This window comes from Camelus dromedarius, chromosome 16 (assembly GCF_036321535.1).
Source record: "Camelus dromedarius isolate mCamDro1 chromosome 16, mCamDro1.pat, whole genome shotgun sequence".
Taxonomy (NCBI): domain Eukaryota; kingdom Metazoa; phylum Chordata; class Mammalia; order Artiodactyla; family Camelidae; genus Camelus; species Camelus dromedarius.
The window spans coordinates 31,809,328-31,836,617 of NC_087451.1; the positions used below are offsets into that span (position 1 = coordinate 31,809,328).

At 44.4% G+C, this 27,290-nt stretch overlaps 1 protein-coding gene across 2 annotated transcripts in view; it reads right to left on the bottom strand.

The window, feature by feature from the left end:
* UNK (unk zinc finger) overlaps positions 1-24,771 on the bottom strand; it is a 32,568-nt gene extending 7,797 nt beyond the window's left edge. The window contains exons 1-9 of one of the 2 annotated variants that reach the window (XM_010998408.3): positions 24,601-24,771; positions 6,094-6,303; positions 4,875-5,051; positions 4,595-4,725; positions 3,898-4,033; positions 3,211-3,328; positions 2,220-2,304; positions 920-1,062; positions 323-523 (exon numbers count right to left, since the gene is read on the bottom strand). In XM_010998408.3, coding sequence (XP_010996710.1) covers positions 323-523; positions 920-1,062; positions 2,220-2,304; positions 3,211-3,328; positions 3,898-4,033; positions 4,595-4,725; positions 4,875-5,051; positions 6,094-6,303; positions 24,601-24,704 — 1,305 coding nt within the window. In that variant the 5' untranslated portion in view covers positions 24,705-24,771. The remainder of the gene's footprint in view (positions 1-322; positions 524-919; positions 1,063-2,219; positions 2,305-3,210; positions 3,329-3,897; positions 4,034-4,594; positions 4,726-4,874; positions 5,052-6,093; positions 6,304-24,600) is intronic. The other variant, XM_064495513.1, reaches the window with a different exon arrangement.
* Between the last annotated feature and the right edge of the window lie 2,519 nt (positions 24,772-27,290).

Here is a 27,290-nt window from a genome sequence, read left to right on the forward strand (position 1 = left end):
TCCTCAAAGCCCTGCTGTCCCATCAAGGCAGCACAGGGCAAGGAAAAGACTGGATGTGGGATCCAAAGACTGAGGTAGGAACCCCTACCCGCCTGTTAACTGTATCTGACACTGGGCAAGGTGCTCAGCCTGGAACCTGCCTGTCTTCCTCTGTAAAATGGGACGACCTTACTCACTCTGCTCAGTCTTGAAGAGGCTGGGAACAGGGACTCCCTAGTAGCCAGTCATGCTCCCCAGAGCTGGGCTATGACAGCACTCTAGGGCTTCTACAGCTCCATACAAAAGGTGGCTAAACTCACCGGGCTGCCCCCTCATCCCTTACCTGGCATTTCAAATTTTTCAGGTACTCGGCTCCCACCTGATCTTCCCTCTCGAAGCCAGGAGCCTTCTTATAGCTGCCAGGGGCGAGGCCAGACTCCCCAGGGAAGACAATGCCTTCCAGATTCGGGGGCTTCCTGATGGAGCCCGGCGGGGAGCCACAGAGGTTAGATGGACTACCTAGACTGCTGTTTCTACAGAGGAGCTGCAGAGAAGAAAGACAGCAGGCTGGTGGGCAAAATGCAGGCTGGGGCATGGCCCATCCTCTGTCCCCTCCGCAGAGGGAGATTCTTCAGCAAGAGGCTTGGTTCCATTTTCATTTGCCAGTGGGCAGCAAGCACCACCCAGGCACCCAAAACGTCCCAAGGGAACTGTGTGTCAGAGGCCAACCGGGGCTTTGTCCTTTCTACCAGCTCTACCCAGGCTGATCACAGGCTTCCGGGACACCACCCCGCCATCAGTTTCTGACAGAGAGAAGAACCCTGAGACAGAAAAGGCAGAACCCTTTGGCTGGAGACCTCCTCCCCAAGCACGGGGCACAAGAGGTAGGTGTTGACTCTGGGCAGGCATGGTGCCCACCCTCCCCTGGGCAGGCACGTACGGCGCTGAGGTCAGGGGCATGCGGGCTGGAGGGGCTCACGGGCACCGAGTCTCCGGCAGCAGATGGCATGTACAAGACGGGACCTGGCTGGGTGGGGCTGGACACAGCTGAGGAAGGCTGCAGGTCATCACCAAGGGGTGGCTCTGGAAGAGACAGGGGCAGGGTGTCAGCAGGCTCCTGAGCCAGTTCTGCCCTCTAAAGATGTATCTGGGTCTCTTTCAAAGGAGATCCTCCATCCCCTTGCACATAAAGGGAAACATACCTTGTTTCTATTAATATGCACTGTGCACTTACTACGTGCCAGGCAATTTGTACTGTGCATCTTCACAATGACTGGAAAACAGAAGTAATATCATGGTCTCCATTTTACAGATAAGGAAACTGAGGGTCAGAGAGGTAAGGTAAATCTCCCAAGGTGGCTGAGCTAGGAAACAGAGAGCAGGGATTTGAACCCTGATCCACATGGAGCCTGAGCCATTAATCACTTCTCTGTGCTGCCTCAGCTGGGCCTACCTCTGAGCTAAGAGGCCCTGCCTGGGCCCTCAGTTTACATTTTGCTTAAATCCCAGAGAGAAGGCCTGAGCCTAGAAACAGGTTAAGGACAAACAGAGCAGTGGCCTGGAGCAGACACAGGTTTTAGCTCAAGCCCAGTCTCTGAGATTGGCAGTGGTGGTCTGGAGCTGTGCTGAGCAGTACGGCAGCCCACGACCACATGTGGCTGCTGAGTACCTGGAATGGGGCTGGTCTGGACTGGAATGTGCTGCAGCTATTCAAGTGCACACCAGGTTTCAAAGACTTGGTTTGGAAAAAAAAAACAAAGTAAACTATCTTGATGATTTTATATTGATTATATTTTAAATGGTATTATTTTAGATTGGATTAAATAAAAATATTATTAAAAAACTAATCTATTTCTTTTTCTTTTTTTTAGATGTGATAACTAGAAAATCTAAAATGACATAAGGAGGTTGCATTATATTTTGATTGGACAGCTCTGCTCTCAGCTGTTCAATTAGTGATGTCTGCCATGGGGGTGGCATGGGGTGGCTGCTGGGATCTACCTAGTTGGCTCAGAGTGCCTCACCCTGCCTGGACTGTGAGTGCCCAACCAGGCACTCTCTGCTCTCTATCTCCCAACCTTAGAAGCTCCAGGGTTTTGAGGCAGTTCTAGAGAGGTGGGACAGAAGGGTGGGGGAATAGAACTTCCAGTGGGGACAAGGCCCACTCTGTCCGACAGACTGAGCATAGTGGGAGGTGAGGGTAGAGAAGGCACTGCCCCAGGGCAACGGGAACAGCGTACGTTCTACATGGGCGAAGGCGCAGAAAGGTCCTCTGGGACAGCTGCCCGACTGCTGCATGTCGTTGCACTTGGTAGATTTATAGATCTAGAGGGCAGAGCAGAGCAGAGGTGGGTCAGGCAGGCAGCAGTGCCTTTGGCACGGCTGGGTTAGCTTAGTAACCTCTTCTTTCTCCTCCCTACTCCACGCCACTTCCTCAAGTCTCTCCCTACCAACTTCATACTCAAGACAGAGTAAGCAGACACTGCCACCCCTATGCCCAACAAGCCCCAACCCGGCCCTCACAAAGGGGTCTTCTTCATGCTGTTCTCACTCCTGATCTTGGCCTGAGCTGTGACTTTCCAATGTGCCTCTAGGCATTTAGAGAGCCAAGTTCACAGGCAATACTTCCCCACCCTCAATTGGGATCTACGCTGGGTCTAACTTTCCACCCTGCTGTCTGTGGCCCATTTCTGCCCACGTGTCTATCTTAGGGTGTCCTGACCTCCATGGAACCAGGGAAAGGGACAGCATGTGCCTCTATGTACCCTATGTGAGATCCTGGCACACTGACATAGCCCCGGGCCACACCATGGGGGCTGTGTCAGGGAAGCTGCTGATACCCTACGTTCTGATCTAGAATAGGACGACTGTAAGGGTCCTTTATATTTTTTTAAATCCTGACGTCACGTTAAGTACCATAAGTGGTACAAAGCCCAGAATGGCCAAGTCACCATGCTCAGCGCATGCCCTCCCTGTCAGGGGGAGAGCGGAGGGCTGCTAGCTGAATGTGGGCTCAGAACAAAGGAGGTTGCCATTTAGGATGCAGGGCTCCTTTAGGCCCTGCCTGGTGGGGAGCCTATGGCTACTTCCCTCTTCCAGGAGGTGTCAGGGTGGGCTCTGCCAACATCTGTCCAGACTGTCCTTTCCTTTCTCCTTGCTTTCCAAAGAGGGTATGTTAAGCCACCCACAATCCTCAAAGGGCTGCAGCTCTGGCCTCCCTCCAAGGCCCACCTCAGGGTGGAACTGTTGCTCCGTGCGGGTGTGGCAGTACTGGCAAGAGTCTCCGTTCTCACACTTCCCGGGGTCTCCCCACTCATCCCCGTGTTTTACGTTTGGACATGGAGATGACCTGGTTCAAAGAGAGGGAGGGGTCAGACGGACGGACGAGAAGATCCGGGGGATGACAATGAGATCTCTGTTCAGGGCCCGTCTCTGGTCTCCCTACTTTGCAAAGCCAGGCTCAGAAATACGAAAGATCAGCAGTAGAGTGAGAGCCTTACTAGGGCCAGAAGCCAGGCTTTGCTTCACTGGCCCAGCCTAGCTGCATCACCAAGAAGGACACTGTTTGGTTCCCTTCAGCCAAGTCCTCCCCCCAAGCACTATGCAGCCCAAGGAGAGCCAGGCTACAGCCACCACACTTTTCACACCATGGCCTGGCCCTAGAAGACGCCCCACAGGATCAGATCTAAAGGGGCCTCTGACCCAAGATCCTCATTTCATGCCAAAGGAGGATCTAGGCAGGCCCCCCTCATCGTTCAACTATCCTGACGATTCCCTCCCCTTGTTCCTGGGTCCTGTGATCCTGTAATCCCCAGGCTGGCCTCCCTGCCTCCCTGAGAGCACAGTGGAAGCAGCCCCTGCCATGATCCCTCCCCTGCCACCCTCCCTCCCACAGCTGGCCTGCTTGGGCCAAAGGACCTGTATTTGTGTTTCCGGGGGCTCCGCCGCCGGTCCTTGCTGTTGTGGTAGTAGGGACAGGCATAACCCTGGCGGCACAGCCGCGGGGGCTTCTTGCACGGCTCCGTCTTATAGTTCCCCAGCACATAAGCGGTCTCTGCACAGGGGGCCAGAGGCAGGGCTCAGATTGCGGGGAGCAGGTGGTGGGGGGAGGAGAAGCCACTGGGAAGGGGTCTAGGAGCCAAGGCTTTTCTGAGAGGTATGAGCAGGGCCACCTCCTCACGTGCTAATGCCAAGACCTGGACCCAGGAGGGAAGTAAGGAGGACGCCATGGTCCCTCACTGGAGATACTCACAGCTCAGAGTAAAAAAGGCACCCTTGGGAGAGTTGAGAATACAAGTACGCGTACTTATACACATGCACAACTACGTATGTATGAAAGCCCCCTGAGGAATTTGGGGAGCACCTCGGGTGATGGGAGCAAGGCAAGGTGTGTCTGAAAAGACTCCCCCAGAATTGCCCCTGAACAATGGGGCTGCAGTTGGCTGGATGTAACGTGGGATGAGGGGGCAAGTGCCTGCCAGCAGAGGTGGTGGCTTGGGTTGGAGAAGGCAGTGGGTGGTGGTGAGCCATGTCCTCAGAGCAGCTACAGGAAGGAGAGGGGAGAGGACAGACAGCTGGTGGGAGGGGACATGGCCATCTGTGTGGCCATCTCTACCTTGCCACCGTGGCTCCTCACTGAGGATTTTTTCTATCATGGCGTGGCTCGCGGCCCCAGCAGACTGGCCCTCTATGCTGCCCTCTACTGTGGTCTGGCCGTTCTGCAAGGCCTCCATTGCCTGGAGCTCCCTGGGAGGAGAGGACAGAGAGCGGGGAGGAGGCATAAGAAGAAAGGAACCAGAGTGCCAGCCCTGTACTCCATCTGTGGTACCACCGTGTCAGCAGCCAGGCCCCCGCCCCGGCCCTCAGCCATCAGCCCAGCGCAGCAGCCAGCCCACCTGATGTCGTAGACAGGGGAGCGGAGGTCATGGGGCCCGTGGGCAAAAGCGCAGTGCAGGCCGTTTTTGGTGCAGTTGCCTTTTGAGTCTGTCTCGTGGATGCAGATTCCAGTCTTATAGTAGCGCAGGTGGTACCTGCGCTCAGTGTCCCCTGTGGTCCTGTGCAGGAATGGGCACCTGAAACATGGCAGTAGGTGGGTGGGGTGTCATTTACCTTCGCCCCCTGCAGCCTGGGCTACCAGCCCTGCCCTTTCCCTACCTGTTGAAGGCTTTCCCCATGACCCGTAGGGTGCACTGACAGTGGGTCAAGGAGGCAAGCAAGGGATGAGCTCTGCTGTATTAACAGAACCACCCTCCCACTGCAAGGGCTGCTGTAGCCCGAAGGGGGGCCCCATTAGGGCCTGGGATTTCCACTTCAGCTTCTTAAAGGCTATTCAGCCAGAGCCCTGGGCTGTTGTGAAGAGCAGCTCCAGAGGGAGGCACTCCTGGGAGAACAAATACTGCTCAGAACAGGGGAACTAAGAGAAGTAAAGGGCCTGCTCAAAACATGGGCAAACCCCCTCATACCCTGAGTGCTCCATTAAAGCTGGGGGGAGGGGTCAGCAAGCCTTTGACCTTGGGAGAAAGAGAAGTGCTGATGCAGGGATGGCTCAGTGAGCTGTGCTCACAGAACCTCCGCAGCACCTCCCATCACTACCTCTGCGAGGTTGAAACAAATGACAGGCAAGGTCAATAAATGTTCCCTCCTCCTAGTGACATTCCCAGGTTTGCCACCTCCTTATATTTGTCATTTGTTATCCCCTGTCTTTTCACAGGGCTTTGTGGCAAAATATTTAGGGTCAGCAAAATGGGGAGTTGAGGAGGCTCTGTTTCTATATAGCCAGCCTTGGTGGGAGCTGCATGGAATGGAGTGAGTAATGTTGGCTGGGGAGAAGATCCTTGTGACCTGCATGGGACCAGGACAGAAGGCCCAGGAAGTCACTTTGGTTCAGATGTGGCCTTTAGGCTTGGCAGAAGGCAGGCCTGAGCAGGGCTTCCCAGAAGTGGGGAAAGGGCCTCCCCCAGAGGATGGTGGGGCCTGAGCCCAGGTGGGCCAGGATGCAGCAGTCCTCCCAAAGACAGCCTTTGCTTGGCTTCTCAGACTCTGGCTGGCCTATTCTGAGGGCATCTGATCCAGGAGACAAGGGGCTTCTGAGAGGGCAGACTGGGGGACACTCACTCGTCGCCCTCCGGGCAGAGACCAGTGGCCTCGTCGTATTTGCTGCAGTAGACGTCAGGGCTATAGTTGAAGGTACCGTCCCGACGGCGAATGGACCGGCGTCGTCGCTGGTTCACAAAATGCCAGTGGAAGCAGGTGTAGGGCCGATGCTGAGTGCATTTGTGTTGCACAAAGAGTGGGCACTGCTCAGTGCGGAATTCCTTCAGGTACCTGCAGGGAGAGCCCCCAAGTAGGGCAGGCCAGGAAAAAAGAATTAAGTCCGTTGCTTCCCAGCAAGAAGTCAGGCACCAAGTCCTTCAAGGACTCCCGCTCTAGGGGGCTATTTCCACTGGGACTCCAGAAAAGACCCAGAGCTAAGGCAGGACCTCAGCATTGGGATTCTTTCTAATATCCAGGTCCCCAGCCAGCCTGAAGGGCAGGACCCATAGACCCCAAGGGCCCCCAGCAGTCAGCTGCCTGCCATGGTGACCAGAGGAGGGCTTAATCAGTGGCTTGTATTCTGAGCACTCCCTGAAGTTTCCCAGGCCAAATCACTACCACAGGGAAAAGCATGCGAACAAGAGCACCAGGAGCCCCTCCTAAACTTCCTGAGGGGGTCCCTGCTGCCCTACCTGCCTGCCAATTCCTGGGGCTCCAGGCTGAGGGCCAGGGAGGCTGCTGCTTTGGAACTGAAAGCCCAGGTCACAAGGTACCCCTCCGGACCACCAACCCAGGTGACCACTGTCCTGTCTGCCCACCTCCTCCCAGAGACGTTTCCTAGCGCTACCCAGATACATGTGAAGCTCGTATTAGAAGCATCTCAAGAGACTCCCTCTCAGCCTTGCCTCCCTCAGTCGTCCCACAAATGAGCACCTGCAGCAGCTGAGGCTATGCTACTGACATCCTGACTAACCTGGGGATCGGGGGGCTGTCTGTCCTGGCCTCCTCCCAACCTTCATTTCTCTCCTCTGCTCTGCATCTAAAATCCAAGACAACCCCAAGCTCCTCTCCCACAACCACCCAGGGGAGGGCCCCAGACCCACTTACCCCCGTACAGAACATACCATCCGTGTTTTTGTTCACTTTGTGTCCAGGTGGAGTTTCTTGGATTTACACCCCACCCCCGCCCGGCCCACATACACAGGGGAAACAGGCAGGCTGCTCAGTTCTCTTTATTCATTCCCTCAAGCCCTAACAATGCAGGCAGCAAATAGTTTGATAGAGGGCATCTGATGCCAGTGAGGATGGCTCTAGAAGGTATAGAAGGTTGTGTGCAGAAGGGAGTGTAGAGGGAGCAGCTGTCCAGACTGGGAGCCCTACCTGGAGCTGGAAGGCATGGGAAAAAAGGCGAATGAGTCCAGCCCATGTCTTTGGCTCATGCCAGGATACTCAGAGCCTTATCAGTCTGGGCATATGGAAGATGTGGGGACAGGTAGGTCCAGAGCTGAGACTTTCCAAACAGGTGTCCTTTAATGCTAATGACAGTGCTGAAAAACCCTCCTTGCCCTGAAAGGTGGAGAAGTGTCCAGCTGTGTGTACTGGGTGGGGGAAGCTGAAGCTGGGTGCTCCCTAAGGAACACAGACGGGGGCTTGAGGGGCAGTGAAGCTTCCAACAGTGTCCTGCTATTCACTGAGCACCTCCTTATTGAGGACCTACTAGGTGCAGGCATGGTGGTGAGCACCGAGAACAGACAGAACAGGTCCTTATCCTTCAGAAGCCCATATTTTTGTGGGAGAGACACACCAGTAACAGGCGGGATAAATCTAGTGTGGAAAAGGTTACGAGGGAGATTTGCTAAGGGTTCTTTGGGAACCCAGAGGAAGGATCCTTGACGCAGGCTGGCACAGAGGAAGGGAGAAGGGAAGGAGAGTGCTCGTGGGTGAAGGCTGGGAAGGGCGTTTTAGGCAAAGGGAACAGTATGAACTTAGAAGCAGTATGTCTAGGTCGCAGAGCTCCAAGCACCTTTGTGGGGGTAGGAGGAGGGCAAGAGAGGAGCTAGAAAAGGGAAATGAAGATGAGGTGAGATGCAGGGGGAGCCAAATTTTGGGGATATCTCTGGGCTGCAGGTATATTCCGAGACACCAGGATGAAACCTGGAAGGCTCCCTAGGGCCTCTCCTGCCCCTTTTGGCATCAGAACACAAGGTCTTTCTTCCTGTCTGCCTATCCGTCTGGTTATAGACAAACCTGCCCCGCACGCTGCACACAGGTACCAAACTCTGGCACTGGGTCGGGACACCAATCCCCCAAACTGCTAGGCTGACCTCTCCTGGGCAGCACATACTCTAACTCCGGACCCACAGGAGACTAATTCAGGAGGTGGCAGGTGGGAAATGAAGAGGAGGAAGCTGAGCCCAGGGCCAGAGAAGAATAATTGTTAGGACTGCCAGAGTAAATACAGGACACCCAGTTAAACTGGGATTTCAGATACTTCATGCGACATGCTTATATTAAAAAATTACCCATTATCTGAAGTTTCAATCTAACTGGCATCCTGTATTTTCACTTGCTAAATCTAGCAGCCCTAAGAGTGATGCCTGTCTGCTTAGTATCATCAGTCTGTAAGTAAAAACCCAGGGAAGCAGTCAGGGGAAAAACTAACTTTGGGTACAATCTCTCTTCTTGGAGAGCGTTCCTGGTGAACTGGGGCAGCCATGTCCACACTGCCCATGCAGATGCTGGGGCTCCCAAGGGCTCCAGCTAGCAGGGGTACCACAGAGAAGGACAGATATGGAGGCAACAAATTACCTCAGGCACTTGGTACCTTCTAACAAACTGGTCTCCTTGCATCTGGCCTCTCCCCTGCCCAGTTCATGCAGCACCGTGCTCACTATTCTTCCCAGGACCCAAATTTACTTCTCACTTTCTTAAAAGCCTTTAGCTTCCACCAGTAGCCACTGATAAAGATCAACTGTTTGGCCTGGCATTGCAAGCCCTGCAAATCTGGCCCAACATACTTTTCCAGCCTTGTTTCCCTTGACTTCTCTCTACTGCAGCCTGTAAAATTGGAGTCCCTGATGTCCTGCAAAGAGATCTTTAACTTCCCTGCCTTTGCTCATGGCCCCTTCCTTACCTGTAGAAATCTTTCAACACTGAACTCAATGGTAATGAATCTTCTGATACCATCACCTCCACGCTTTCCTTGACCTCTACACCTCCCCTCCCCGTCCTGCCCTTGTCCCCAGCTAACAGTTATCATCTCTAAGTTTTTACAAGACTTTTTCTGGACATTTCCTATAGCCCTTACCCTGCATTTCATAGTAATAACATGTACATTTTTCTCTATTAGTAGATTAAAAAGTCCTTGGTAGCAAGCAAGCAAGAACCCAGTACAGTGACAAAGTCTGCTGAATGAATACAATAAAAAGTCACAGAAGAGGCAAAGTCCACAAAGAAATACCAACAGTTTTATGATGCTGCCAGCAGGCAGTGAGAGCTGGAAGCCTAACCCTATTCCCTTGTGAAAAGCATTACAGTGGACAGGAAATTTCTAACCGTCCTGCAGAAAAGCCCCTCATCAGAGAAGGGGCCGAATGACCGAACCTAGGCAGGGAGAGGACGACTTTCAGCCAACTATAATTGGATGAGAGAAATTTCTATCTTTTTGTTTAAGTCATCCTCTACCTGGGAACTAAAATGTTCAGTCAGAATCTCCCATTCTCCCGCCACCCCCCAACTCCAACTTTGGCTAACCGGCAACGCAGTGCCCAGATGACAAAACTCGCTCAGAAATCACTTTTTTCTATTTTCATGGATTGAAATGAAACAAATTTTCAGTGAAAATGCACAACTATCTCCATTAAGCTCCAATCCATCTTTCCATTTTAAAGATCTGAAAGCACGAGATCTAAGGAAATAGGCGGAGACTTATTCTTCAATTCAGCCAGCTCTCAGAAACCCAAGAAGTCCTGGAATTCTTGGTTAGGAGAGAAGACTCACCAACTATCCCTGCCCCACTCCAACATCTGGGGATCGCACAGGGCCAGAGAACTCAACTCATACTTCCATCTCCCACGGATACTCGCACTCAAGGATAAATGGCAATAAACAGAGACTAGCAAGGCCAGGATGACTCAAGAAACCACTCAGGCCCTGAGTAAATAAGAGCTGACAGAAAAAGCCTTCGCTGTGCAGAAGGATCAACAAAGGTTGGCAGGACATTGCGGCTGGTCCGAGCCTCATCTCGACAAAGGAGCAGTGCCCACGTTTGCCCCACACCAGGGGCTGACTTTCAATCAAAGCTATCTTTCACTCTTTTTTAGAACATCACATTAATTATCCTATTAATGGTTTACTTATAAATATAAGATTATTATGAAAGTAACATGCCCACTTAACAAAAAGTTTTTTTTAGATTTTTTTTGTGTGTGTAGGGGGGAGGAAGGTAATTAGGTTTATTTATTTTTAGAGGAGGTACTGGGGATTGAACCCAGGACCTCACGCATGCTAAACATGCACTCTACCACTTGAGCTATACCCTCCCCGCAACAAAATTTTTTAAATGTAGAAAAGGACAAAAGCATACTTAATCCCATCACTAATAGTGCTAGACTTTTGGAAAATTTTCTCCCAGTATTTGCACACAGATATAATTATAATGCATATATTGCTAAACTGCTTTACAAACTAATACTTTTCCCTAAAAACTTTAAAAATCAAATATATGCAAACATTTTTTTAAAAAATCAAATAATACTTTCCATATTTACTGGATTATCTTTATTTTCCAAAATTCTAAAAAACAGCAAAACATCAGGCTACTTGAAATCTAAATTCAATCACTTGCTCCACTAAACCAACAGTGATAACACATAAGGGATTAACACTATATTCAGTAAAGTATTTGCAAAAGATGAGGCTGGCAAAGGGCTTAATTTCCAGAATATATAAACAGCTCATACACCTTAATGAGAAAAAAACAACCCAAACCCAAAATGGGCAGAAGACCTAAACAATTCTCCAATAAAGACATACAAATGGCCGATAGACACATGAAAAAATGCTCAGTATCGTTAATTACCAGAGAAATGCAAATCAAAACTACAAGGTATCACCTCACACCAGTCAGAAAGGCCATCATTCAAAAGTCCACAAATGATAAATGTTGGAGAGGGTGTGGAGAAAAGGGAACTCTCCTACACTGCTGGTGGGAATGCAGTTTGGTATAGCCGTTATGTAAAACAGTATGGAGATTTCCTCAAAAGACTAAAAACAGACTTACCACATAATCCAGCAATCCCACTCCTAGGCATGTATCCAGAGGGAACCTTAATTCAAAAAGATACATGCACCCCAATGTTCATAGCAGCACTATGTACAATAGCCAAGACATGTAAGTAACCTAAATGTCCATCAACAGATGACTGAATAAAGAAGTTGTGGTATATTTATACTATGGAATACTACTCAGCCATAAAAAATAATAAAATAATGCCATTTGCAGCTACATGGATGGACCTGGAGATTGTCATTCTAAGTAAGCCAGAGAAAGAAAAATACCGTATGTTATTACTTATATGTGGAATCTAAAAAAAAAAAAAACAAAAAGGCAGACAAACTTATTTACAAAACAGAAACAGACTCACAGACGTAGAAAACAAACATGGTTACCAGGAGCGGAAGAGGGTGGGAAGGGATAAATTGGGAGTTCAAGATTTGCAGATACTAATACATACAAAACAGATAAACAAGAAGTTCATATTGTATAGCACAGGGGACTATATTCAATATCTTGTAGTAACCTATGGTGAAAAAGAATATGAAAATGAATATATGTATGTTCATGCATCACTGAAGCATTATGCTGTACACCAGAAACTGACACACTGTAAACTGACTATACTTCAAAAAATACATATACATGAAAGATATTTGTAAAAAAGTAACAACAAAATGCTTAAAGTTCAATGGCAAAAAAACTTTTTAAAATATATATTCAGTAATTACATTACTCTTTAGGAGGTTTTAGATCAAGTGCTAACTGCTACTGGCCAATTTCCAGCTAAACTTTAAATCCTTTTCAAAGTTGCCTCACTTAATAGATTTATCAGTTTGGGTGTTTCACTCTCTTCTGGGGACGAGCGTGAGGAAAATCTGAATAAACAATAAACAGAAAAATATTAGAGGGGGAAGGGTATAGCTCAAGTGGTAGAGCACGTGCTTAACATGCACAAGGTCCTAGGTTCAATCCCCAGGACCTCCTCTAAAAATAAATAAACCTAATTACCCCCCACCCCAAAAAAGAAAGAAAAGTGTTGGAGATGACTGATAGGAAGACTATGTAAATTTAGAAGCAATGGGGAGAAAGTAGCAGATGTTTTAATCCACAACTAGCTCCCCACTGTTTCTAGAATAGTGTTTAGCCTGGCCTCACTCTGACTTTATCTCCCGTGTGGCCCCTGACCTGCTCCTCTCCCCCCAAAGCAAACTAAACTCTACAGCAGGGTAAGCAAACTTCTTCTGTAAAGGACCATATAGTATTTTAGACTTTGAGGGCTGAGAGGACAAACTGAGGATATTATGTAGGTACTTACATAATAAGAGAGAAAACAAATTTCCAATTTTTTATTGATGAAATTAAAAATAATTGGCTACAATTTTTAGTAACACAAGTCTACTAATAAGATGACTTGAGGGGCAGGAATAATACAAAGTTGGGGACCCCTTTTCTCAAAACTGATTACAAATGTTCATGTGTTAATGCTAGTTCTGTAGTAAGATTTTACATATTTCATCTTTGAATATGTCTTTTCACATAGATAACAAGATTTGTACAAGTACATGGATTTTAAAATACAGAAATTTCCTTTGCATTCTTATCAATATGCAAAATCACTGCTCAAACTGTAGTTTGTGTTTGGAAATCATATCAACAGTAAATCGGTGTAGATAGAAAGATCTCACTCTTGTTTTAACTTTTGGCACCAGAAGCAGTGTACAAGGTAGCTTGACATGACTTATGATTCAAACATTAGTTTACCACAATATAAGGTTTGCATATAAGCAATGTTTCACCTTATAATTTCAAGGTGAATTCATTAAGAAATATTTTCAAGACTGCAGCAAAAGCTAATTTCCAAAGCCAGTCAGCATTCCATAATAGTGGTTGAGAATGATTCTTCTTTTCAGAAAAATTTCAACCTTAGCCCTGAACTCAAAAAATTATAAAACTTTACCCCTGCTAAGCTATCGAACTGTTGTGTAGTAGGGCGTGTCAGAACATTCAGCTTCTATTTCTGATAAAAAATTCATGGAATTGATGATAGTTAAGTCCACAAGAGGGAGTACAGTTCATCACTGATCCCAGCTGTTCAATAACACATGAAGATTCAAGTATTTTCTGCAGAGCACCTGCTGATGAAGAATACAATGAATAACTACAGGCTTTAAACACCTTACATTTTCATAAGCTTGTAAATTTGTCCAATTAAACTCTTTCCACTCCACATTCTTATCACCATCAGTTGTTAACAGATATTAACAGATTTCATTTCAGCTTGTACTGAATTAGTGTTTTCTTAACTTTTCTGAAAATATCCTCAGTGGTAGTTGTTTTAAGTAGACTATTCATAGAGGCTACTTCTTCCGTCACTTCAGACATGGCATTGACTCCATGAATAAAACCACCACCAAACAGTAGCATCTGTTGACTCATCAAGAGCCAAGAAAAACCACATGAAATCATTTGCCTTGCTTTTTAATTGACTACTGATGCTGCTCCCCCTGACCTCAACATTTTGAGAAATTGTTCTTGCCGAAAAGATAATGTTCTTAAACAAGTCTGTTTTCTCTAGGCACATTTCTTCAGTTGCTGCAATCAAACACAATTAATTCAGTATCAGCAAACGGCTTTCCTTGCCTGGCTAACAAATGAGCCACGTGGAAACTTCAGTCATAGCTCATTTCCACTTTTGTGAAGAAATTCTGCTGTAATGAAAGTCTCTTTAAAAATTTTCTAGTTTTTCTGACTTGCCTTCCTATGAGCTGAAGATACTGTAACGACTGCTTAGTCTACTAATGTTGATGGATTCTTTCAGCACTGGTAATAAAGAATAAATAAAATATTGTGGTATGCTGATACACATGGTGCTGGAAACATTGTCAGGCTGTAACTGTGTCACTGTGATTTGTAGCGCACTGAACAGCATTGCAAAGTGATGAGAGTACCACATATGGTCTCCATCAGAACTACTGAACTTTGTGATTACAGTTCTGCCATAGACTGTAAGCCAATGAGTGTGGGTTCCAATAAAGCTTTATTTACGGATGCTGAAAACTGAATTTCACATGTCATAAGATATTCTTTTTCAACCATTAAAAATGTAAAAACTATCCTTAGCTCACGGGCCATATGAAATTAGGTAGCAGGCCGGATTTGGCATACAAGCTGTAGTGGGTTGACATCTGCTCTGAAGAGTACCTGCTTTTGGTGATACCCTCCCCTCACTTTTGATCTCCATACTTTTGATCCTGTTGCTCCTGTGTCTGGATCACCCTTCTGGCTTCTTCTCTGCATGAGTTTCCCACATTGCCCAGTTGCGTTAACCGCCTCCTCTTCCACGTTTCCACTGCACTGTGTGAACGGCTCCTACCACAGTTGACTTCAACTGCTTTGTGTATAGCCAGGTCTATTCATCTTTGTACCCCTGCATAAAGCCAGCTCAAAGCAGGTGACATGTTTGTCCAGGGAAAAAGCAAAAACATTAAAGCATCCCAAAAGATAAAAGCCTGGTCTACAGCAGCTATGTACTAACCCAGCAAAACACAGAGAGGCAACTTGGCTGCTTCTCCTGGCAGTTAAGAAATCAGTAACCTCTCTAGCTACCTTCCCTACAATGTCTGCACAGCCTTGGTCCTCACCCTGGACACTAAATTTGAGATCCTCAGTTTCATATGCAGACTAGAAAAGCAACCAGTGAGATGGCTTGCTCTGTAACTGTTACTGGGAATGTGTGGAGATAGATGTATTAAATTCCTTTTTCTGTCCCCTCAAACAACTAAGGGGTATTGTAATGACTATTTGACAAAAGTTGGGTACAAACTAAAGACTTATTAAGTGAAAGAAAAAAAAATAAAAATATATATCTGGACAATTAGGTAAACTTTATGCAGAAAGAAAAACTGGAAAGAAAAATATATCCAGTATTACTGATTTTAGGGGTTATCTAGGCTTTTCGTTACTGTAACTTTATTTTTAGAATTTAAAAAAATTATTAGGGAAGAAATCCATAATTTTAATGACAACTTGACAGGGAATCTATCCTGATCCAAAATTAAATGAAAGACATGTTGTTAATAACTCAGAAGAGTTCCTTTACGTTAGAAGTGAACTATGGTAAATCTTTTTGTAAAATGAGTGACTATTAGAATGTCATCCTGCCTCCGATTTGTAAAATCTGATTGGCTACATATGTAGAACGGTCAGATTTGAATAAAAAGGTAAACAGGCAAGACAATGATGGCCTTTGGAGAAGCAACAGGATGGTGCTGCAACCCCAGGTATGCTCGGGACTTGACTCCCATTGTGCACAGTGAACAGCAACCTGTGAGCCCAACAAAAATGGGACAACAGGCTGAGCCGACAGAAGAAACCCACACCAGATGCCCTGCAGCCTGGAGGTCATGGCCCTGCTCTGGGGGAGCTGTCTGCTCTCCTGGCCAGTCAGTGGTCACTGCTCATGACCCTGACACGGGATGGCAGAGGCCTAGCAGTCTGACAGATGTGCACATATTCCTAATAAGCCACCAGTGTTCATCATTATTACAGAAATTCATCTATTTCAAGCAATATACAAGCTTTATCATGGAAACAGAATCTTAAAATGTAAGAAACGGTCCTGTTCTTAAATATTCCTTATTGAAATGTAACCATAATGTGACAGGATTCTGCAACAAGCAAAGGAAGGAGAAAACAAAAACAAACAAAACACCGCCAAAACCCCAGTCACTGCTGAAGACTATATTTGTGGTATCCAAAGGCTCAAATGACACTTACGTGTAATCTACTGTTTTCCATAGTCATATATACCCTACTGGCTACTTTTTCCTCCCATATGTAATGCCTGTAAAGAATTTAGTCATAGAGTTCATAGTTCATGGCTTGTCAAAGATTCTTCATTTTTAAATTTGAGAATAAAATCTTTAACTTCAAAGTGAATATTAATTATAAGAGCAGATAAGCAGTAGATTAATAATCCTGAATTACTTAATCTAAATGTGTGTATAAAAATATATATTTCTTACAATTTGCTAAAAAAGTTTTCCTCATTTTTGTAGAGCTTTAGGTAAACTTTAGCATTTCTAGATTCAATGTTTATAAAGATATACATACACATTCTGTTCTGACACCAAACACAACCAGAAACCATACAACTCTAACAATAACCACAGCAGTGGGAGTTGCCCCAAAAATGGCTTTTTAAAAAACAAGGCAAGGCCAAATAAAGCTAAAATCGGTGGTTGGCAAATATTTGGACAATTCTGATAAAGCACTATCCTTTGAAGTGATTCTCATTTAGGACATTCTCTCTGGCAGAAAAAACAAGCTTAGATAGTATTATTCAGGCAGATAAAATAAGTGTCTAGTGAATTCCCTAGTGTTTGAATCTTTAAGACAGGCTTTGATCCTGTAACTGGGTTTTAGCCAAAGACCTTAGGGCAAATATGGACCTCCTGGATATAATAAAACTATCCTAACACAAGGATGCATACACAGGAACCTACAGTACAAATGCTACAAGCACTCAAGCATGCAAACACTTTAAGGTAGGGGAGCCACTCACTAGCAAGTAATTTCAGCCCATTCCATACTGGGAAAGAGCTGACACCTGTGAGCTGTCCTGGCCCCAAGAACTAATAAGAAACATGAATGGTACAATGTTGGTGTGCAACTGGTCCTACGTGTCCCTGGTTCCTCCTTTCTATAACTGTCTCCTTGCCCTAAGAATCCTGGAACTGGTAAAATTGAGGAGGGAAAGGTCATGTAATATTTGAGGAGTACTGAAAACCTTGGTTCACATTAAAAAGAATAAAATAATGGCATTTGCAGCAACATGGATGGACCTGGAGATTGTCATTCTAAGTAAAGCCAGAAAGAGAAAGAAAAATACCTTATCACTTATATGTGGAATCTAAAAAAACCCACACAAATGAACTTATTTACAAAACAGAAACAGACTCATAGACATAGGTAACAAACTTATGGTTACTGGAGGTGAAAGGGGTGGGGATAAATTGGGAGTTCGAGATTTGCAGATACTAACTGTTATATATAAAATAGATAACAAGCTTCTTCTGTATAGCACAAGGAACTATATTCAATATCTTGTGGTACCCTATAATAAAAAAGAATATGAAAACGAATACATGTATGTGTATGTATGACTGAAACATGATGCTGTACACCAGAAATCAACAAAACGTTGTACAGACTACACGTCAACTGATAACAAAAATTAATTGAAAAAAAAAAAACAACTGGGAAAACAAAAACAAAAACAAAAACATCTTGGTTCATTCTTCACTAAATCAGTTAACAGCTTGACTTGATTCAAAGTTTTCCTGTACACAGCTGCCCTGAAAAGCTTCCAATATGATGACTATTTTAGTATAAACATTTTAATTGATATGTTATTTTGAATACTGTTTTCTGTACAACAAAGTCTTTGTCCCTGAAAGAGTAGATCCATTTAGAACACCAATTCTGGTAGGGGCTATAAGAACTGCGACAGAAATGAAATTTGAACGGATGAGGAAGAAAGGAGTGCTCTGGAATAGAAGGAGACACTGACCCATGTGTGCCCAAGAACTGAAGAATCTACTTCAGTGTGAATGCTGCTAAAGAAGGCATTTGATTAAGGCTGCTGAAGGAGGTAGCAATGCAACTGAAAGCAGTAGCCTGAGCATTGTTCAAATGTTGATAAGAATAGTACCTACACTGTGCTAAGTGCCAGGCACTGTTTTAAGCACTTTATATATATATATATAAACTCACTTAATCCTCGTAACAACCCCTTGGGACAGGTACTATTGGCATCCTCAGGAGACTGACACACAAAAAGGGAATTCACTTGCCCAAGGTCCCACAGCTAGTAAGCAGCAGAGCTGGCCTTCAAACTCAGACAATTTGGCCCTAGAGTCACCATATTTAAACACCATGCTGACTGTTAACTATGCTTTTCTTTTTTTGTTAACTGTGCTTTTCTTAATTAAGCTACAGGAATAAGCGTAAGTGACTCTTTAAAGCTGTTTAAAATATGTCAGGAAGTTTTTAACAGGTCATAATTACAGTATCATAAAATAAGTTTAATATTAAAAATAAAAACAGAAATGTTAACTATAACATACTCTACTGGATATTTAACATTCATTTTATGTGTTCATTATAAAAGTACTTTTAGTTCCACAGTAAAAAAAAATTTTTTAAAGAAAATACAAGTACAAGTTTTTAATTTATGTTATGTTTGGATAGGTTCAACTCACACAAATCCTAAAGTTGCAGGCTTCTAGATGCCTGGCACCTTTTAGCAGTAGAAGTTAAATTAAAAAGATACAGTAATGTTCTTACCAAAATTAATAAAAGCTTAGATATAAAAACTATCAGTTAAAACTTTTAAGTCATAAAACACCATGCCAAAAGTTTTTTATCAACCTCTTCTTTTCTAAGCATAACTATCTCTCTTCAATGAGGGTAGTTTTGTGAATAGGCCAAAATCTCAGGAAGGTGGGAATATGGGCCTTCCCCCTCCTCATCAGAAGTCATTTTGTTAGGACTTATGGTGGCCATATGGTGCTTCAAATACTAATAGGAAACAAATGAGTCAACTTATGAACACAAAAAGCAAACTGTGATGTAAAGAATAAGGAAAGGGAAGAAACATTTCAGTAAGCTCAGATATGACATGACGATACTGTCACAGGCCTTAATATCTTCTTTGTCTCCTAAATAGAGCCACCAACAGGAAAAAGGTCACCTCACAGAGAACGCTATGAGATTTTTAAGTCGCTAGACTCCTTTCCATCTTCTCCTCCTCATCAGCTCTTGATACTGCTGTCAAATTCTACACACTGGCAAAGAAAAAAGGGGTGAAAGTTGAGGGATTTTATAGAGAAAAAAATAAAAAGTTTGTTGTGATCATTTGAACTAAAATATTACAGCTACTGAAATCATTTTAAATGCCTAAAACACATGGCCTGTCCTTACAGAAATGCCCATGTGAACATAAAAACAGTCATCCCAATACCTGATGAACAGAACTGACTGCATTTTAGCAGAACAGCAACCTTTTCTACCTCCCACCCACCCTAGGAAGTAAACAATTCATTTTACGAAGGTACTGGCAAAGTGTGCTTGTTCCTTACAACGGTTACCAATTTAGAGACAATTTAAAGTACAACTACTAACAACTAGGGGTCTCAAACTTGCTGAGTATTCACTTTTTACCTCAAAAGAATCTCTGTAGACTTACAACATGTGCACGTTTGCCTAGAATGGATATATGGGGACAAAGCCACTGAGCAGGCTGGGAAAAGGGTGCCAAGGAGCTTTTCTTAAGCTGCAGGCTTTCCCATGCTGAACGATGATACCAAGCCCTTTTAGGCCATATGTCTAAGGCCTCTGTAGTAGGGGGGACTCATATACACTGATTTTAACATCTCTTTTTCAAAAAAATTGAGATTTAATGACCACAACATAAAAATTCACCATTTTATATGAAAAGGAATATATATACGTATATGTACGACTGAAACATAATGCTGTACACCAGAAATCGACACACTGTAAACTCACTATACTTCAATTTTAAAAATCACCATTTTAAAGTGTACTTTTCAGTAGTTTTTAGTATATTCATCATATTGTTGTGTAACCATCGCCACTGTGGGATTCCAGAACATTTCTATCATCCCCAAAATTAACCCCGTACCTATTTTCATATGTACTGATTTTACCCAAGCCTTCTCCGTAGATCTCTCTGTTGCCCATGCAGGTATTTTAAGATGACTGGCTGGGGTGAATCTATAGAGTATCTATATGGTAAGAAAACAAGAAAACTACATTGTCCAGAAGGATACTGAACGCAAATTCTTGGCATTTTTAGCAATTAGGCTAATGTAATTTTTACATATTGGCTAAGAATGACAGAGAAACTTACATTCAACATCCATCTTCACATAACACATTAGTGTGCCCCAAAATTCATCCAAGATGTTAAAAGAAGGGAAGACAATCTACTAGGATTAGCCATAACTGTCCATAGTTGCAATTTCAAAATACAGAAGATGCATATGTGGGAAAACCTCCTTTAGTATCAAGCACAGCTGGATCAAAAAAAAAACAACAAAACAACAAAATGAAAAACTTAATCATTAAGCAAATACTGCCCCCATTTGGGAAAATAATCGCTAGACCAGTCCTCTATTTAAAGTAATGTAGCTTTAAACGCAACCTTACTTTTATCAGTCTCCTGACCTAGAGTCTCTCCTAATGAGAAAAATAACCTTTAGGCAAAGGTCTGGCAAGAAAGCCTGAAGATGTGTGGTACTCAGGCTGTTTTAGGGCTCTCATTACCTAACTGAGCTCATGGCTTCTAAGACACACAGGAAGGAGACCTCACCTTCAGGCATCAGGGTGTTGAAAGCGGGAGGAAGTAGGTCCACGAGGGTGTCTTGCTTTTGTGCACTTATCTGGGGTGCTATTTCCAGAGAAGGAGCTCCTTTATAGAGTGTGCCCAAGGTGGATTTCTCTAAGTTGCTCTCAGAGTTGTCCAGCTGCCCTCACCAATAAGCCACAGTCTTTGTAGGTTGACAGAAACCACCAGTCAAAGCAGATGCATATGGATTGTGGGGAAGCCTTCTTTAGTATCTAACATAGCTGGATTAAAACAAAAAAACTTAACCATTAAGCAAATCTTCACTTTAATCATTTAGACTATAGCAAATATCAACTAGGTGCTAAACTTGAATCTACCCTTAGCATGGGCACTTAACACTTATTAATGGGGATTTTGTGGGCTTGCCTGAAACAATGAGCTCTCACTCTGCCTTGCAAGAAATTAGTTCTTGATAAACAAGTAAATAAGATCCAGAAATGTTTAACTCATTCTTGCTCAGGCTGCTAAGCAATGCTTCCAATGATTTTCATTGTGCAAGAGCTGTACTCTAGTAATGTATTTACCATGTTACTGCAATTTGCAATAATGATTTAAATATTGTTCATTGTCTAGATTTTCCAAAACACAATCAGATGCAATCAAGTGAAGCTCATGACATTTACATAATGTATGAACTAACAAATTTCCCTCAAAATAGTTTATCTATGGAAGTACTGCTACATTATTCTTGTTTAAATATGTCCAGGGAACAGTCCTAAATTAAAACGACACCTGGCTAGATGAGACTATAAAGCATTTATTCTCTGTCTACTCAGTGGCCAGAAAGTCCAAGAAATCTTCAGTACACTAGAATTTCATTTGCCTTTAATGCAAGAGCATTAAGTCTGCAAATCAACTGCAAGTAAAGGAGTCCAAAACTGACTTAATAGTCTTTGAGGTTTATATTCTCTTATAGGGTCAACACAGTAAGGTCAAAAACCGGGATATTTCAGATGGCAGGTTTTTTGGTGACTTTTCAACTATATGTTTCACAGTAAAATTGTTATATAGTAAAAAGCCCAAAGTTAGCTAAATTTGTAGGTACATTTCGGAATGTAAGCTGCTCCAGAATTTCCCATTCTTAATCTGTTTTTATAAAACTCTTCTAATATACAAGATGGACTGATTCTGAATAAAGCTGCATTAAATTTAGTCTTTGTCCAACAACAACAAAAAGACAAATTATCTATCAAGAGATCATATGGTTCTCATACTGAAGAGTATAATACATGCACATTACCATTCTATTTAGCGCTAATCAAATACTTAGAACTGTGTAACAGAGGAAATTCTCACATGACTGTTTTCTAAAAGGGTTGAATTCCTCAGGTCTAGCACAAGTGCCTGCTGTATCAATTTGATGAAAGAATTAATTAGAAGTTTCCCTTAAAGTAAGATTATTCAAGAGTTTTTCTTAAAAATCAACAAAATAATTATCTCTCAAACTATGTTATAAATAATTCTCTTGGTTTAGGAAAAGGAGGGCTCACACCCTAGGCCTTTAGTTGTGGGACAAGAATAAAGGGCAAGAAGTAAGCCAATAGGAAGGCAATTTTTGCTTTTGATGGATCCAACTGTGTTTACCAAGTTTGTCTGCCATTAAGATGAGTGGGATTCAATTTTAATGCAAATCTCTTCAGGATTATTGCAAAATTACTGCATGTCAGACAATCTCAAACAACATCAGGAAAAAAATACACAAATTAACATATTAATGTATAAGTTTTAAAAGATAAAAAATTTTGACATGTTAAAGAAATACAAACATTCCCAAAAAAAAGGAAAAACCAAGGGGGTCTATGTCTGTATTCAACAATGTGATCAATGCAATAGATAATAAGGTCATATTCAGACTGGAACAAATTATAGAAATTTATGCTACAAAGGAGAATGACAAGAAATGCTGGGCAGCTCAAAATTTCTTAGTAAATATAAAATCAAAATTAAAATATTTGTGTCTCCTAACCCCCAAGGACAACAAACGGGTTCACTTTAGAAAAAAAAAAATCAAGAGCCAACAAGTGTACTGGTGCCATCATCAGTGTCCTTGTGCTCCCCGCTCCTCAGACCTGGGTGACAAGGAATGAAGTTTTCCCAATCATCAAGGTGTCTAAACGTCCATAAATCTACCAAGGAAGACAACTGGTTTCTATCTCTGATTTTTGGAGCTAAAAACATAAACACACAGGAACAGATAACAGAAAATAAAATTGGGAACACCTCCAACCTCCAAGCACCCAATCAGGCTCTGGCTTTTCATCTGCTACTGCTGACTGACTAAGCCACTTCAAGAGCCAAGACTGACTACCCTGTACTTATCCCACAAGGAATGGAAAGACAGATTTTAAACAAATGAACACCAAGAGGACAAAGACTGATATTAACATTTACACAGCAGTTGACTTGTTTCATCTGTCAATTCCAAAATGATGAGAAGCCTTTCTAATACAGATTCCACAGTACACCTAATGACAACACAGAAACAGAGGTTGCTGAAACCAAGACTCACATTACTCAAAATGTTACAGGTATTTTACTGAAAAACGTGATTTGAGGAACCAGAGATTATAAACAAGTTCCAGTTACGTGAAGTTTGCAGATTTCCAAATCAAGACCATACTGTTGCTTGACCACACCATTCACCTGAATTCTGAGAGAGAAAACCATCTCACCAAAACCAATGGCAGGACTGCGGAAATAATTCCAGTAAGCAATGATCAGCAAACCAATGGTCACATTAGAAAATTTATAGTTAACATGAGTGAGGCTGAAGAAAAAGTTTCAAGTGGATGTCAACCAATAACAGAGAATCTCACAAAGAAATCAATACACTTTCTAAAACCGATGTTCCCTAATCCCAGAAGTTTCCCAATGGGTCTTACTTCTGTGACAAGAACTGCTCCTGCCTACTTTTAGTTCTTTCCAAACACATGCTTCCTGATCTTGGTTCACCAGGCAGCATTACTGCCTGCCCCTTAACGGTTGTTCAACCCCCACATTTCAAATCTCCAGCAAGACTGAGGTACACTTGGGGAAACTCTAAACATGCACATAACTTGGGTGCCCAGGAGAAAGAGACACTCAAAGAGCATCAGGGAAAATGGAAATCAACATTTTGCTTAACAGGAGGGCCTGCCCCTTTTCATCTTTCTCCCAATGCACCAAGCACCAAGGTAGTTGCTTTAAGTGCCTCAAAAGAAAATAAAAAGAAGACAAGGACCTACACTTAGACCCAAGGAGATTCTCAGGAACTAAGATTTTCCAGGACTCTCGTAGTGTTAGCATTCGGGGCTCCTGCAGATGCCATACTTAGGTTGGGCGTGAGGACATAGATCCCGTCACCCTACGGATCCTTGACTCGGGCTGAGTCAACTCTTTTAAAGTGAATTTAAGCAAGAGTAGCCTCCGTGGACAACACACGGGCCTTAGGGACACAAAAGGCCTCCTGGACTGTGTGGTCTGACAGGACTTCAATGCTAACCATCATTCAAAGGCGGTTCTAGGGCTGGCCCCTTAGGAACTCATGTGGGTCGCGCCTTGGACTTCTCATCGCCCCGAAAGTGCCTGGTACTGTGGTTTTACGGTCTGAGGAACAGTTAGGCCTCGAAGGCCGGCCCTAGGATGTGTGCACTCCGCACCGTGAGCACCCGCCTTCCCCACTCGGCGGCGGGGACCGGGTTTCCCGCCCCACGGCCCGACCAGAGGTTGGTGGCAGTTGGAGGCAGTTGGGACCGGCCCCAGCAGGTTGGAACCGGTCTGGGCCGGGCCGGAGGAGGAAGGGGGGAGGGAGAGGCCGCCTCGCGCTCTCCCAGCGCGCGTGACTCACGCTGGCCGCTGACGTCAGGCGTGCGCGCGCGGCGGGGGGGGCTCTACGTACGTGTAGTGCTGCGGTTTCTCGGGCTGTGCCTGCAGCACCTGAGCGGTAGCGGCCGGGGGCGCCGAGGAAGCTGCGGAGCCGCCGGGCCCGGGGCCCTTCGACATGGTCCTGTCTTCCTGCCTCTTCGCCGCTCCCCTTTTATTATTCAGTCTGCGCGGTCCGCGCCGAGGACCCAGTGCGCCTGCGCCGCGCCACGAGAACGTGAAGACCCCCCGCACTGCAGCAAGGGTTGCTGGGAGTTGTGGTCCCGGGTTCGGCAGGAATTTTACCGTCGGTAGAGGGTTGCTGCTAAAGGAACGGACTACAATACCCAGGGATCCTTGCAGGCAGTGTCCCGGATGCTGAGGCCCCGCGACGGCTTCTGGGGGTTGCAGTCCCGCTGCGTTTCATCTTAACAGCGCGTTTCCAGGTTCGTAGGGGAGACTAACCCCTGAAACTGGAGCTTCTGAGTCGCAGAGGCCCAGAGCTAGGGCGGACCTAACGACTTATGTGAAACAGTTCCAAGTGTGATTTCAGTGCCAAAGGTGTAATAATTACCTCGCCTCCATACTTAAGCACAGCTTGGGATCGGTTGTGATGCCGACACCGAGCACTGGGCCTTTGAGCTTTAGGCACTCGGAGTACGCCAGCATCCTCATTCCTGCAGTGGGACCAAGTTGAGGGGCGTGAGGGGAAGTCAGCCGGCTGGAAGTCGGCCTGAGGAGTCTTTACTAACGAAGAGCTACACGACACAGTACTGTGTTCCCGCCCCTTTGCTTGAGGCGCTCCATAGACTCTTACCAACCTTGAAACCTGGAACTCCACTATTTGATCCCGTTCTCAAGAGGCGACACCTGGCATGACCAATTTGTTTCCAGTACTTTAAAGGCCAAGGGCGAATTTAATCTCCGTCTAGCATAGTCTCAGGTACACTAGCAGGTTGCAGAGGCGTGGAGAACCGTCACAGTGTCTAGAGGAAGGGCCTGGGTTTGAGTAGAGTGCGGTTTATAATCCACTCCAGTTTCCTGCTCTGGACGCCAACCTTTCTACTTGGGGAAAATGTCTCCTCCCTGCTTCCTGCAGTCTGGAGAAGTTCTTCGTATATATTTTAACACTCGTCATCTAACTTTCTGTTCCATGTTGAATCTATTTAAATCCATCGTTTTGGAGACTGATTTACATTTTATTAGATAGTGTTGATTTATGATAATCTCACTAAAGAAACACATTCCAATAACCTTAGCGGTGATGCAGGGTGGGGTGAATGGAAGATTGTTAATGTTTAAGACTGGGGTGAATGGAAGATCGTTAATGTTTAAGACTGACACATACCTATTTTATTTAGTTTGAGTAACTTCACATCAAAAGCCAAATCGTCAGCCTACAAAGTTGAGAAATTGGTATTTCCTAAACAAGCCAAATTGTTCAACCACTAGGGGCATTTGAAGATGAAGAATACCAAAGTGACATACACACAGAAAAGTTATGGTGTATTGCTTTAATCCTACTATTAAATTCAAGTAATTGCTTTATATGTTGCCCCAAAATACCCGTGTGATTTGAATGAAATATAGTTCAGAGTGCTAGGTTTTATGGGTGTATACTATGAGCTTCAAAATGAGTGTGTACTGGTGGAATTGGGAGATGATATCATCCAAACTGCTTGATTCACAAAAGAGGAAACCGAAACTCAGAGAGGTTAAGCAACTTGCGCAGGGTTATTCAGCAAGTTGGTAACAAAACAGGAACTAGGACAGTAGCCTACATGCTGCAGCACATTCTGCATTGTTTTGACTGTATTAACGTGTTCCCCATTTCCTATGTTGCTTTTTCTCCCATCCACCAACTTAGGAAAAAGAAAAATACAACAGTATGGCCAGTAAGAGGGACAAACTATTTCCACTAATCATCCTTAAATGGCCGAATATAAATTCATACCTAGTTTCTCCTGGAGCAGTTTTAGTTCCTGTCTAATAATTAGCAAAACTGAGGGGAAAAAAATAACTGGACTGTTTCTCCTGTAAAAAGCATGGGACAGACAGGGTTCTGGATCCCCTAGAAAAGCCTTGGAACACAAAACAGGTGTTATTTTAGGAGCCCATTCCCCCTCCAGGCCATTTGAGCAGTCAAAAAAAGATGACAGGATATTTTTCTGGTTTCGTTCCAGAACCTTTGACAGCCTCTCATGCGGGATCTAACCAGTGCCCTGTTTCTTTGCCTTAGACAGGTTCTGAGGACAGGGCAAGAGCCTCCATCTTGGTTTCTCTTCTTAGCCTGGCAGTAGTGAAATGGCTTAAATTTTCCCCTACCCTAAACTGAGCAGAAGAGAGAAATTATGGTTGATCGAATTATCACATTAAAGTTTAGAGGTACAACTGAGAGGACCGAAATAAAGACACGATTTTGGTACCAGAGATTGACCCAAAGGTGTTTTTGCTATAGCTGCTTTTTTAAATTGTGCATTTTTTTCTCACTGTTGATCAATGAGGGAGCACCTTTGGTGTCATGAGCAAATTTTTGAGGTATTTGTATTTATGTACAGTAATTCTCTGGGTTGAAATCTATATGTATCTGGTTTGGGGGCTTTTTTATTTTAATAATTTAAAATATTGGGCGAACCAAGAGTTAATTGTGGAGTAGAATGCCCAAGGCTCTATTTCAATTTTCTGAGCTTTGTTTGGCTGGTCTTAACCTTAAGCCTGCTTTGATAT